This window comes from Barbus barbus (assembly GCF_936440315.1).
Source record: "Barbus barbus genome assembly, chromosome: 4".
Classification (NCBI taxonomy): domain Eukaryota; kingdom Metazoa; phylum Chordata; class Actinopteri; order Cypriniformes; family Cyprinidae; genus Barbus; species Barbus barbus.
This window is the reverse complement of record NC_136732.1, coordinates 37,094,001-37,108,245: the sequence shown is the minus strand read 5'-3', so window position 1 is coordinate 37,108,245 and position 14,245 is coordinate 37,094,001. Positions and strand designations below refer to the sequence as shown.

General features: G+C 36.2%; 1 protein-coding gene across 1 annotated transcript in view; it reads left to right on the top strand.

Annotated features, from left to right (window-relative positions):
* Nucleotides 1–6,691: 6,691 nt before the first annotated feature.
* The window catches only part of LOC306863045 (sphingosine kinase 1-like), a 27,449-nt gene continuing 19,895 nt past the window's right edge, over nt 6,692–14,245 (top strand). Inside the window, exon 1 of the mRNA XM_079406204.1 lies at nt 6,692–7,187. Coding sequence (XP_079262330.1) covers nt 6,734–7,187 — 454 coding nt within the window. The 5' untranslated portion in view covers nt 6,692–6,733. The remainder of the gene's footprint in view (nt 7,188–14,245) is intronic.

The following is a 14,245-nucleotide window of genomic DNA, read 5'->3' as shown; positions in this document are numbered from 1 at the left end:
TAAAGGCCATTGCACACTGAGTCTGAAATTTTCACACAGCGAAAAAATAAATGCGACCTCATATGGTGTCGGTCATGTTTACACACTGCCTCCGAAACTTTCATCCGTCATAAAAAATTCGGATCAGGTTCGATTTTCTGCGTTTTCGCATCTGTAGCATGCATTTTGATAGGAAAGGATGACAAATATGAAAAAAACGAAAAACTCAAATTTCGGATTCAGTGTGTAATGCAGTGTGTGACCTTAAGGCTAGAAGGGATACAGCTGCGGCTACTGGGCATGCGCACATCAATACAGCGCAATTTCTGTCACACTACACAACAATAATTATTATTTTTGCATTATTGTAAGGGGTAGGTTTAGTGTTGGGGTAGGTGTAGACAAACAATCTGATGGTTGTGAATGTTGTGTAGTGGAAAATTACATTACATTTTTAGTTTCCGGTCGGAGCTGTATCCCTTCTACCTTGTGGATAAACTAAATAGTAGTGATGGGAGAAATGAACCTTTTCGAAGCTTCAAATCAATTGAACCAACTGCTTTGCTAAATGATAGACTGTTTCGAAGCGCTCGAAACATCACATGCTAGTGACACCTGCTGGTCAAAATTGTACAAATGTAACAAAAACTCGGACTAAAACATGCTTTAAAACAGCTTTTAAAAACCATTGCAAATGTTTTATTTAAAGGGGTCATCGAATGCCCATTTTCCACAAGTTCATATGATTCTTTAGGGTCTTAATAAAAAGTCTATAACATACTTTGTTTACAATTTCTCAATGGTAGTGTAAATAACACCTTATTTACCCTGTAAAAATCAGCTCTGTTTTTAGCAAGCCATTCTAGTCCATGTTGCATAAAATGCTAATGAGCTTTGCTGACCCCGCCCCTCTCTTCCGTGTGGTGACGAGCAGTACTGTTTACTTTAGCCGCGTAACTGGCTAACTAGCATATTATTAGGAAAGGCGATTTGCAAAGATTCATAAAAAACCCTTATACTCACTTCTTCTGTAGATGAAGCTGGATCACGAATGATAAATGCAAACATAGACGCTTTTAGGCAGAACGGGATCGGCGCATTCCCTTCAAAATGAAACTAACGTTAATCCTCTGCGTCTTCAGCAGCTCAGATGTCGGGAGTAAATGACGACTGCTATATTCATTATTACATCCAACAACAAAACACCTCAATCGCTCAATCGGAGACATCTTGGCCGTTTATCAATACCAAGTTCGCAGAGTCTGGACTTCCGTCCTTTCGAGTTTGGACTTGCCAAGTTCGAAGCGTACTTGATAGCGTCACTCAGCATGCAATAGGCCTGCATGCTTTACTTGAATTAACTTTTTATTTTCAATATATGAATTATATTAGTATACTAAAAACTAATGTGTACCTACTCTGATTATTTTCACTTTATATTTATAATGAAATTTAATATGATATTAAACAACTGCCTCTTTTTTATTTTAAAAACTATTAAACATTAATATGTGGTTCAGGTAAGATTACCTACTGTGATTTATATTTACGTCGTTTAAAATAAAATAAAATATGTGGAAACAACTGCCTCTTTTCATTAAGAACAATCTAGCAATAAACCCACTCAGCTACAATTTAAATTAAAAAAAGCGGGAAAAAACGGTCCGAACTGAATTCTGGGTTATGGCCCGTATCAAGTCCGCACAAGTCACCTCTCGATGCATCCTCGGTAAAAGGGGCGGATCAAGAACACATCCGGGCATTTGAACTGGACTTGGCTAGATGTGAACTTTGAATTGGAACAGTACTTGGGCAGCGACTGATGACGTTTCACAAGTCCACAAGAACACAAGTACAGACAAGTACGCATATTGAGAAACGGCCCTTGTCTTTCCTGCACCAGAGACGACTGGTGACAGCTCACTCAGGGCGGGTCTAAGGTAAGACGGTCTTGTCAATCAACTATCGTGGGAGGGGCCTGTACAGAACTATGTAATTCTGGCAGGACTCTCAGAACAGCCTGATTTGAAAAAGGGGATTTTAAAATAGGGATTTAAAAAAAAAACACTGGGGCCCGGTTTCATAGACAGGGTTTAGCCTAAACCAGGATTAGGCCATAGTTCAATTAGGACATTTAAGTAATTTTTATAAACATGCCTTAGAAAAAAACATTACTGTTGTGCATCTTAAGACAAAACAAAGACACTGACATGTTTTAAGATCAGTCAGTGCAAATTTCTTTCAGTTGAAACAGCTCAGATTTACATTTTAGTCTAGGACTAGGTTTAAGCCTTGTCTGTGAAACCGGGGGTGGGTGTATTTTTTTCATTATAGGATGGATGTGTACACACACTTCTAACACACATTTATGTTCAAACAACTTAAGTTAATTTTGCATCCGATGACCCCTTTAACATCTGAAGAACCTTTCTGTTTCTCAAAAGGTTCTTTGTGGTGAAAGAAGGTTCTTCAGATTAAGAAAGAGAAGAAAGAGATGGACGAATGATTCTTTGTGGAACCAAAAATGGTTATTCTATGGCATCGCTGTGAAGAACCATTTGAGCACCTTTATTTTTAAGCATGTGTATATGCACGGAAGCACAAGTGTCTGGGTGAACTCCATGCTGGTAGTGCTAGTCTATGATTCTAAAAATCTATCTCTGCTTCTGATGCTTTTGGGAAATGCAGCCCTATTTGAACAAGCTCTGTGAGCGAGGCGTCAGCAATGTACCCTCTCTAGGATTGATTGGTTCTGTCAGCATTTGCATATGTTCAGATAAGCAGGAGAAATAGTCCTATCCTACACAATTATTTGCTAACAGTTTATTTTTCCACTTAGAAGCTTGAAGTGACGTGTGGCCAAGTATGTCCCATACTCGGAATTTGTGCTCTGCATTTAACCCATCCAAGTGCACACATATCTTTAAATCTTTCTGCTGTTAAGCCATATATTTTACATATAAAATGTTAATTTGTATAATACCAAAAGAACTGAACTAGAGGCCTTACCTTGTCTTTCCTCTAGAAACACACAGACAATCATGCAAACTTCAGTGTATTATAAGTGTCCAGCAATGTTTTCACAGTTCTCAGAAGAGAGACAGTCAAGTCTGTTGTCCAGTAAATGCTGATGATTGAGGAGTATTTCAGCTGTGACACACTTTGCAAAATTGAGGGCGTCATCAACAAGATCTGCCCTTCCCACAAAGCTGTTTACATAGACTGAAGGTTCAGTTACTGTCTAGTCATGTACACTATATTGTCAACAGGTTTGACTACTTTAGTCATTTCCATGAGTACAAATCTTAATGTTTAAGCATATAATGATATTTTAGGGAATTGTGTGCTTCTAATTTTATAGCAACAGTTTGGACAGGACCCTTTTCTATTCTAACATGGCAGTGCCTCTGTGTATAAGACAAGGTTCAAAAAGAAATGATTGATTCAGTCAGTGTGGAAGGACGGGGAAGTCGTGGCCTAATGGTTAGAGAGTCGGACTCGTAATCGAAAGGTTGCGGGTTCGAGTCCCCGGCCGGCAGGGATTGTAGGTGGGGGGAGTGAATGTACAGCGCTCTCTCCACTCTCAATACCACGACTGAGGTGCCCTTGAGCAAGGCACCGAACCCCCAACTGCTCCCCGGGCGCCGCAGCATAAATGGCTGCCCACTGCTCCGGGTGTGTGTGTGTGTGTGTGTGTGTGTGTGTGTGTGTGTGTGTGTGTGTGTGTGTGTGTGTGTGTGTGTGTGTGTGTGTGTGTGTGTGTGTGTGTGTGTGTGTGTGTGTGTGTGTGTGTGTGTGTGTGTGTGTGTGTGTGCATTTGTTCACTACTCACTGCTGTGTGTGTGCACTTGGATGGGTTAAACGCAGAGCACCAATTTCGAGTTTGGGTCACCATACTTGACAATACGTCACGACTTTACTTTTTTTTTTTTACTTTAAAAAAAAAAGAACTTGACCGGTCTGCATAAAACAAAGTCCTAATCCCAGTTTAACACTTCTAGTGTGAATTTATATGCAGACCTTGAGCCGAAAACTCATCACCAAACACCAATGACTTGTATATGGGTACAGTCATTTTAGACACGTCCAAAACTGTTGCAACAGAGATGGAAATACAATTTTTAATTACATGAATTATGCTTCCATCTTTGTTGCCACAGTTTTGGAAGTGCCTTTTTCTGTTCTAAAGAAGGGGGTGTCCCAACACTTTTGGCAATATAGTGTATATAGGCAAGCTGTTAAAAGAAAATGTGTCTTGGTTTTATGGATTATTTAGTCAAGTAACTTGCCTTTTAAAGAAGGATGTTTAACAATATTAAAAATTATTTTATATTACAAAATGTAATATTATCTTATAATTCTGATCAGAAATATCCTATGTATTTCATGCAGCAGTCAAGACCTTTACTTTAAAAAAACTTTTAGATGGATTCAGAGCAAAAGTCAGATTTTACTCACTCACTCTACAAGAGTGTTTAAGCGTGTTTAGTGTTTTTAAGAAGATTTACATCTGTGGAAATGTTGAATGTCATTTATTATAACACTTAAGGCAGTCTTTTTGCACTGTATTCTCACAAACTGCATGTAAATCATGTGTTGATTGGTCTTTTATTGTTCTCCACTTGTGCCTCATTGTAAATGTTATAGTCTCACTGTCCCTTGCTGTTTTCACACACTCTTGTGCTGGTCTACATATCTTGTCGAGTCCTTGGAGTACTTGTTTTGTTGGCATATTCCAGGTAAAGAGAGACAGTGCAACACTTCTTTAGTCACTTTCTGATCACAGTTGTTTATGCTGGAAAAGAGTTCAGACATCACCATCAGGACAATTATTATTATCATTTATTTTTAAAATTTGAAATACCTTTTATTTTACTCACACATCATTTGTAGTTCCATAAAACCTTGAATCAAACACAAAAGGAAAAATAAACGAGTAAAATACTCACAAAACTGCATTTACACTTCTCAGCAGATATACATTTAAGATTTTTTTTTTCCAATTCACCTTTAAATGATATGCAGTAGTCATATGGAGACATATAGTGGATACTTATGGCCTGTAAATGTACATTTCATAAAATCTAAGTTTTACGTGTCAAACAAAGTCTGTCTGGTTTTCTAATTACTGTATTTATTTTTCATGTTTACTTATCCAATCTTTTTTGTTAACAACTGTTTATTGAGTTTTATTTTGTGGAACAGTAAGGAAAGGCAAGGCAAGTTTATTTATATAGCACATTTCATACACAGTGGTAATTCAAAGTGCTTTACATAAAAGAAAGTGAAATAGACATTAAAATCAATAAAAACATGGAAATAAAAATAATAAAAACAAGGAATTTTAAAATGATATAGAAATTGATTTAAAATAAATTTAAAGAAAATGATTATACATAAAATGTATTGCAGTCAGTTCGGACATATAGCACAGTGCTCATTCAACAAATGCACAGTTAAACGGATGAGTTTTGAGTCTTGATTTAAATGTGGCTAATGTTTTAGCACATCTGATCTCTTCTGGAAGCTGGTTCAAATCTTTCATCTGGGACAGCTGGAAATCATGCAGTGTCTTGGGTTTTATGCGTAAAAACCAAAGGCATTTCTGGAAAATGTATTTTATACATACATATTTTTTGAATGAATGAATGATGCTACAGGTGGAGAGGAGAGAGAGTCATGGAGCCAATCTTGTGTATGGGGATTATTAGGAGGCCATGACAGACAAGGGCCAGATATCACTGTATTTTCATTGTACTTTTTATTAGTCACTGGTTAAAGCGAGTTCTAACAACTAGTACTAGTAACTAGCCATCAGGAAACATTCTCAGAGCGTTCTGGCAAAGTTATGAGCAAACATTCTTCCAGTAGCGTTAGAATAGAATAGAATATTCGCTCAAAGTTATCTGCTCTTTTTTTTAATGTTCTCAAAACATTAAAACGTAAAAAAAAAGAAAAAAAAAAAAAAGGTGGAATTTGTTTAGTTGTACTATTTTTTTATATATATAGCCTATAATGGTAATACTGTGATTTTTTTTCTTCTTTTTTGAATATGTACCAGTATTGTTGTAGCATCATTGCTATGCTTTTATAATTTTATTAATATTGTAAATTAGTTTTTTAGTTTGTATTTTAGTTCTAAAGATTCTTTTCATTAGTTTTAATATATATATATATTTTTTTGTAATTTTTTATTACTTTTTAAATTATCTATAGTCTTTCAGTTAACGTTTGTTTCAAGTAACACATTTTTCCACCTTTTTTAAAATGAGTTTTTTAGTTTGGATTTTAGTTAGTTTTAATCATTTTTATTTCTTTCATTAGTTTTAATAATTTTAAATGCTTTTGTATTTTTTTTTATTATCTCGTCTTTATTATTATCTATTTCACTTTTTATTTAACTTTATTTCAGTTAATGTTTGTTTCATGTAAAGCATTTTTCCACTTTTTTAATAATTTTTTTTAGTTTTAGTTATCAATAGTAATTCTGATTAGTAATCTTGCTTGTTTGTTTGTTTTTTTGGATATGTACCACGGCAGGTAAAAGTGTTTTATTCATTCACACATGGTCATGCTATTCTTTGAAGTTCTTCAGGGATCCCAGTCCTCCTCACACAGCGTTTGTTAGTTAATCACATCTCAGGAGTGTCCTGTCCTGAGTGTCACGCCCTTTGCCTCCATTATTTTAATGTCATGCCGTTCTTCCGTCACTAGGGAGAGATATGAGATATGACACACACACACACACACACGCATGTGTTTAACGAGCGTCCCGCGGCACGTACTCACTGCAGCACCGTCCCGTCGCGGGATGGATGAACCGGACGCGACGCGTCAGCGGAACGGCGCGCGCATGCACGGTTTGTTCGCGGACACCGGACGGCTCACAGTCGCGTTGACTCTGTCGGACAGCTGCCTGACGGTCCAGAGGATCAGCTGCGCTTCACCGCCGGAGCACCTGGACCTGCGCGACTGCCTGGGGAGTCGCGCGCACCGGGGCGAGCGCGAGGAGCAGGGCGCGCAGCTCTGCGTGTATTTCTACGCGTACCGGCGCCGCTGGATGGCCTCGGGTCCGGTGCGCCAGAGGGACGAACGGCGCTTTCGGCTCGCGCTCGGTACGGAGGAAAGCGATGAGGACGCGAGCCTGCGCGAGGCGGAACGGTGGGCGTGCGCCATCAACACCGCGCGGCGTCTGGAACACAAGCACGGTGAGAAACCAACTTAATACAGAGTTCAAACTCTCGTTCACTCAATAGACAGGTGAAATTGTGTCTTTTATGAGCGTCTTCGATAACACTTTGGAACAAACTTTGGTTTCCACATTTACATTTATGCATTTAGCAGACGCTTTTATCCAAAGCGCCTTACATTGCATTCAAGTTACAGTTTTTACATTTGATCAGCTTTTGCTTTCTCTGGGAATCGAACCCATGACCTTTGCGTTGCTAGCGCCATGCTCTACTATTGGAGCTACAGGAAAGCAACAAATATCGATATTAAATATATTATAATGTATTAAAATGGTTTCCTGCAGTGTGTTTTCTGACATATTCCATTGGATTTAACAAGCCACCAATAGAAGGCCACCAATTAGAGACCCACAGGGTCCATCACAGTAGAGGGCTGCATTGGGATTGGGACCCGCCGGGTCCCGCGGGACCCAACGCAAATCTCGCGGGAGCGGGCGGTTTGAACTTTGCTGCGGGCGGGAATGGGCGGCTAAAAAAAAACACTGCGGGATCGGGAGGTAGCCTAGCGACATGATGTCATTGTCAACAAAATCAAAGTACTTGAAGTCTAAAGAAACGCGCGGTAGCCTAAGCGTTTTAGATGTCCCCGATAGCCCAGGCTATATTCATCTTCCCTACCAGTGCGTCAGAATACATGCAGGTCAGGGAAAGAAACAAACACGAATCTCTTTAATAATAGCAATACAATACGTTTCTTTTTTTCCTGCGGGATGGGAGAAGACACAAAATCAATGCATCTCTATTATCGTGCGGGAATAAATTCTCAGAGTTTTGCGGGTGCGGGCGGGAGTGGACATACATATTGCGGGAGCGGGTGGGAGTGTAACACACACGTTGCGGGAGCGGGCGGTAATGGTCAGAAATTCGGCGGGCGCGGGCGGGAGCGGGATGAAGAAAACAGTCCCGCGCAGGGCTCTACATCACAGTTTCCAGGAAAGCCAATAGCCTACAGTTCCTATTATAACCAGTAAAACCATTACAAATTCTGTGATGGAATCTATTGCTTTCTCAGCAGGGACAACTCTTTAAAAAATATGATCATGCTAATACCATGTTTTTTTGCACATAATATATTGATAATATGTTGAAGTTCCTTGTCAATACCATGTTACATGAATATGTTATTCATATTCAATCAGTATTTATATTTTTGTATTGTCATCTCTGTACAATGGTACTACCACAGTATAGGCTACTTTTTGTAAAAAAGATATTTAGCTAACAAAATATTTTTTTTCTTGCATTAAGTTCTAAAATTGTTATTTCTGAATGTTCCCTGAACGTAAAATGTTTTTCGTCATTATATGAACGTTAAGGGAACGTTCGGTTTTATTATTTCTGGCAAAAATAATAACATAAACAAAAATAAAACCTTTCAGGAAAAAAATCGATCAATTAACAATGTGTGAATAACGTTTTTAGATTTTTTAAGTTTGAATGTTTTGAGAACATTAATAAAGAGCAGATAACTTTGAGCGAATATTCTATTCTATTCTAACGCTACTGGAAGAATGTTTGCTCATAACTTTACCAGAACGCTCTGAGAATGTTTCCTGATGGCTAGTTACTAGTACTAGTTGTTAGAACCAGTGACTAATAAAAAGTACAATGAAAATACAGTGATACCATGCAAACGGTATGTGAGCAGGGTAATCATTCAGAGGTGAATATTTTCACTGTGTCAGCGTGACATGCCTGTTTCTTCCATTCAAATGCGGTTTTGCCTGTTCGACGTGTGACGGTTTGCCAGGATGAAGATATGACTGCTAGATGACATACTGAACTAGTCTGACCTGCTGGATGACAGTTGTTACTGTAGTTAATGCGGTAGATCACTACTGGTTTGCCATAAACCTGAAATGTGTACATTTTTAACATCTGATAGAGATATATGATCTTGTTGTGGTAAGATTGTGTAAATCATGAATTACAGTGCGAGATGATGTGAAGAGATGCTGAGAGGACGTGAGGTGTCACCCGCAGACATATGGGACACGTCCATCTCCATCTGTCCGCCCTCATGTGCAACCCTGAGGGGTTTAACCCGGGAAAGCCTGACATTAAATAACAGTCGAAGAATTTACTGAACCATTAGACCAGAAAAATCTTTGCATGTGTGTTTTTTGTTGAGTATCATATTTGATTCTTCAGGCTTTTTTGGCTCATAAAGTATAGTGAGAATATGGAGGAAAAATACCTTATTTTATTCAGATTTTAGATGTTTTCGAGCTTTGGGAAGATCATTCCTTGCCTGAGGAACAGTGAAAGTAAAGATTTCACCGCAAAAACACATATGAAGCACGAGCTGAATCTGGACGTTTGTACAATTATACTAAAAGGCCTTTTACTTGCTAATAAAGTCTAAACTATCAATCAGACAACAGGATTTTCAGCAAATTTTTGACGATGCTTATCATGTTTTCAAGGCCTTAATAATGTGTGTATCAAATATACAGTTGGCTTTATAGGGTTAACCCAGTTTTACTTTGTATTAATGGTGTTTTTAAAATCAAGCATCACTGTTATGTTTTCTTTAAACAGTATCTAGTTGTTTTATGCAACAAGACAAAACTGTTCTGGCATCATTTAGGCAAATAGATACTGTAATTATGTCAAGCATAAACAATTCAGCTGTTTAAATCTTTGAACAGATAGAAATAGGACAGACTCTTCCTGCAAGTTTTGTGAGATGCCGTTCATGACAGTTTCTCTGTTTCTGCTATAAAAAGCTGAAATACACACCGGAGACTCCATCTGGCACAGACAGCTCGTTCCAGCAGATATTTGATCAGGACGAGACACATCTGGGCTTCTAGAACTGGAATGAGGAAGTTCTGAATGATGAGGTGGTTTTAAATGATTCTAGGTTACCATGGTAACTCAGAATTCTAGTTAAAGGAATAGTGAGGCATAGTGAGGACAAACAAACCTCTCACCAATGTGTTTATGAAAAAAAAAGAAAATTTGCTAAAAAAAAAACTCATTCTCAAGCTGTTCAAGATGTAGAAGAATTTGTATCTTCATCAGATTTGGAGAAATGTTACTTCACTTGCTCATCAATGGATGCTCTGCAGTGAATGGGTGCCGTCAGAATGAGAGTCCAAACAGCTGATAAAAACATCACAATAATCCACAAGTAATCTACACCACTCCAGTCCAACAATTAGCGTGTTGTGACGAGAAAAGCTGTGTGCTTGTGAGAAACAAATCCATCATGATGTTTTTTACTTTGTATCTGGGTAAAAAACAAAAAAACGAGTCCATAGTCCATAATAACACTTCCTCTAGTAAAAAAAGTCCATCTCCTGTTGTTTCTCACATCAAAATCCAGCCACATATTTGACTGTTTTGGCATGTAAACAGTGCTTGATCTGTGCAGATTTCTCTCCTGATTCAGATGAGACAAATTTTTCACTGGAGGAAGCAGTATTATGGATTATTTTATTCAGAAGCAACGGTCTGAAGTTAAAAACATCTTAGTTATGGATTTGTTTTTTACAAACACACAGGTTTTCGCTTCACAAGACATTAACTGATGGACTGGAGTGGTGTGGATTATTGTGATGTTTTTGTCAGTTGTTTGGACTCTCATTCTGACGGCACCCATTGCATCCATTGGTAATAATTTTCAGTCGTGGGTGAACTTTTTCCTTAACACATTGGAAATAGGTTTGTTTGTCCTCACAGAGCACTTAGTAATGAAAAGAATGAGCCAAATCAAATAACTCCTTGTGGTAAAATATCTCTGCAAAGACATCAAAGAGTGCATAACAATGCATATTCATGTACGTATGTGCATATTTATGATGGCTGTTATCTCTATATTTCTATATAGTTCTTTGAGTAGTTCTGCAGCCCAAGAAAGTGGAATTTATACAAAATTACAGACAATAATATCAGTGTCTGAACTTATTAGGTATTATAAATGGCTGAAGACTGGAGTAATGATGCTGAAAATTCAGCTTTGATCACAGCAATAAATTACATTCTAACATATATTCACATAGAAAACAGCTTTATTAAATCGTAAAGATATTTCACAATATTGCTGATTTTACTGTATTTTTATCAAATAATTGCAGCCTTGGTGAGTGACCCCGAGTATATATATCTAAACTGACGCACTAGCATCTGAGCATCCAGTAAGGGACTGGTGAGTTTTGTAGCAGTCATACAGTGTTAAGGTTCAGTGCTGGACTGCTGCGGGCACAGCTTGGCATCTACTGCTCACATCCTCAGTCATACTGCATTCATATGTTTAATTGATGAGCTTGTTCCAGCATGTGTGATCTGCAGCAGACGATAATACACTATTTAACAGAATACATGGATTTTAAATGAGCCTCTCTTGTATGGCGTGTGGCACAGAACTGTCACATGTGAAGATGTCCAGAAAATAAATGCAAAACGTGATTCATTCTTCTCTCTGAGAGCTGAGACGCTGCAAGACACTCTCAATGCTCAAACTGATAGATGACAGCAGTGTAAACAATATCTGGGGCTGTTTTTATAGAGGGGAGGGTTTGTGTTGTGTTATTGTCCTAGAAGTTTACAGTGCGTTTGGAGAGAAATTGTACATTATTTAATCATTTTAGGCCCACTTTTTTTTTTGCACCTAAACAGTCAATATTTCATTTTTTGTGATCCATTTTCCATCCTCTGCCCACGGTCTGTTAGTGAATCCATACTGCACACTGAACTGGAAATACGATCTGCTGATCTCTGATCCGAATGAGTGATTTTATGCAACTTTTCAGGAGTAAGAGCGAGCAAATGATTTTTATCAGTGTGTGGAAGCAAAAGCCGTGTTTATGAGGAACCGGGTCGATACTATGAACGCTTTCGAGGATAAAAACATTGGATTTGTCAAAGTTTATGAGGTTCGCTATAGTTGGCAGATATATGTCTATTTGAGGGACCTAATAGCAAGAACTGTATGTATACAGTTGTGTGCATGAAAAATAATTAGCACCTAATTATTATTAGTAACTTCTGGATGGACTGAAATTTCATTCATAAATATCTCTCTCTCTCTCTCTCTCTCTCTCTCTCTCTCTCTCTCTCTCTCTCTATATATATATATATATATATATATATATATATATATATATATATATATATATATATATATATATATAGAAACTAAACAAGTACATTTTTCAAAAATGTAAATAAGATTATAAAAAAAATTATAAAATGATATTTTATATTGTGATTGATAATAAAGCCATATATATAATAAAGTAAAACTAAAGTAAAACTAATTGCATTTAAATTAAAATTCACTCAAATTATTCAGTAGTAAAAAAAATAAATTTTTAAGTAGTAAAATTAAATAAATAGAAAAATTAAAAATAAATAAGGCAAATCATATATTGTATATCGTGATTGGCAATACATTTAAAGCAATAAAAACTGTTGTTGTTTTTTTTTTTAAATAAGCATAACAAAGCTATTATAAGCCATATAAGCAACAATCAAAAAATACAATAAAATAATAAAAAAAAAAAAATTATTTTTTAAAAAAAATTCTTCTTGTTTTGTCTTCCACTGTTGTTGTAGCTGATTGTTTGTCTGCGTTATTCTGTATGTTTAAAAGAGAATAAACTAATAATTAAAACTTGATTGAAAAATGTAAAATAAATGTCAATAAATAATATATATTGCGATTATTTAAGATTTAATTAAGATGTTTTATAAAGACACTAAGCACAGCAATATAATTCATATATGAAATATAAAATAATATATAATTTGTCTTCCGGTGCTGGCATTTTATATTTACCTGCACTAAAACAGCAAAACAGATTCACTTCACAGTCAGTAAGTGGGCAGTTTTTAGTCACAATAAGCTTTTCAGTTATACAGATTTCTGATTTAATCTGAATGTTAAACCTGAATGCTTTTCACATTCATTGATTCGAGCAGCAGCTCTTGAGCTCTCAGCTGCTAATAATTTACGTTCATGCAGCACTCAGGAAAGTTTCATTAGTGCTGAACTCATTGAGTGTTTGCTCAAGATGCAGTTACTGTAGAGCGAGAGAGAGAGAGACGGCTCGTCTGCTGATGCTGAAGACAGCCCACAGTCTCCTCTCTGTTATTCCCACAGGGACTCCAGCACATTGTGTGTATGGATCTGTATCTTCAGTGAAAGCCTGAAGGGCCTCTAGTGTTTCATCTGTGCAGCCCTTCCACCTCTTGACCTTTCGTCCGAGTGTCATGATGCTGTCAGGCCGCATCCGATCACATTCACATAAAAGAAGGCTTTGGGGCACTTACTGTCTTTATAAAACAGTTTTGTAGGATTTCGAAGATGATAAATATATTATTGCCAGTCACAATATACAGTATCATATTTAATATATTATTTGGTATTTTTTAAGGATAATTTTAAAATGATTTCATTGAAATTTGTATTTTTGTTTTACTTTCTATTTCTATTGTATTTCATTTATTTTATTAAGTTATTTATTTAAAATGTTTCATGCATTTATTTTATATTTATTTTTTTATTTTAGCTATTTTTAAAATAATTTAACATTTTCAATGTGTTTTAATTTTATTATTATTATTTAGATTGTTTAATGGATTTATTTTATTTATATTTCACATTTATTTGATTTTATTTTCATTTTTTGTTTAAAATATTGAATATATTTAATTTATTTCGATTTAAAACAATTTCTTATTAGCATTTTTTTATATAAAATTATATTTTATTTAGATTGTTCAAATTTATTTATATTTAAAATTATATTATTTTATTTAAATTTAATTCATGTATGTATTTATTTATATTTTAAAATATTTTGTTTACTTTATTTTTTATTTTGATTTTATTTTTAAGTAAAATCAGTCATATAGACTATTTTTATATAGTTTTTTTGCTGACACGTTGATTTGATGCAGCTTGATGCATTACACGCACACACACACACACACACACAGACACAGACAGACAGTATAATCTCAGTGATGACACATGCATTAATCCACATGATTGCCTAATTATATCC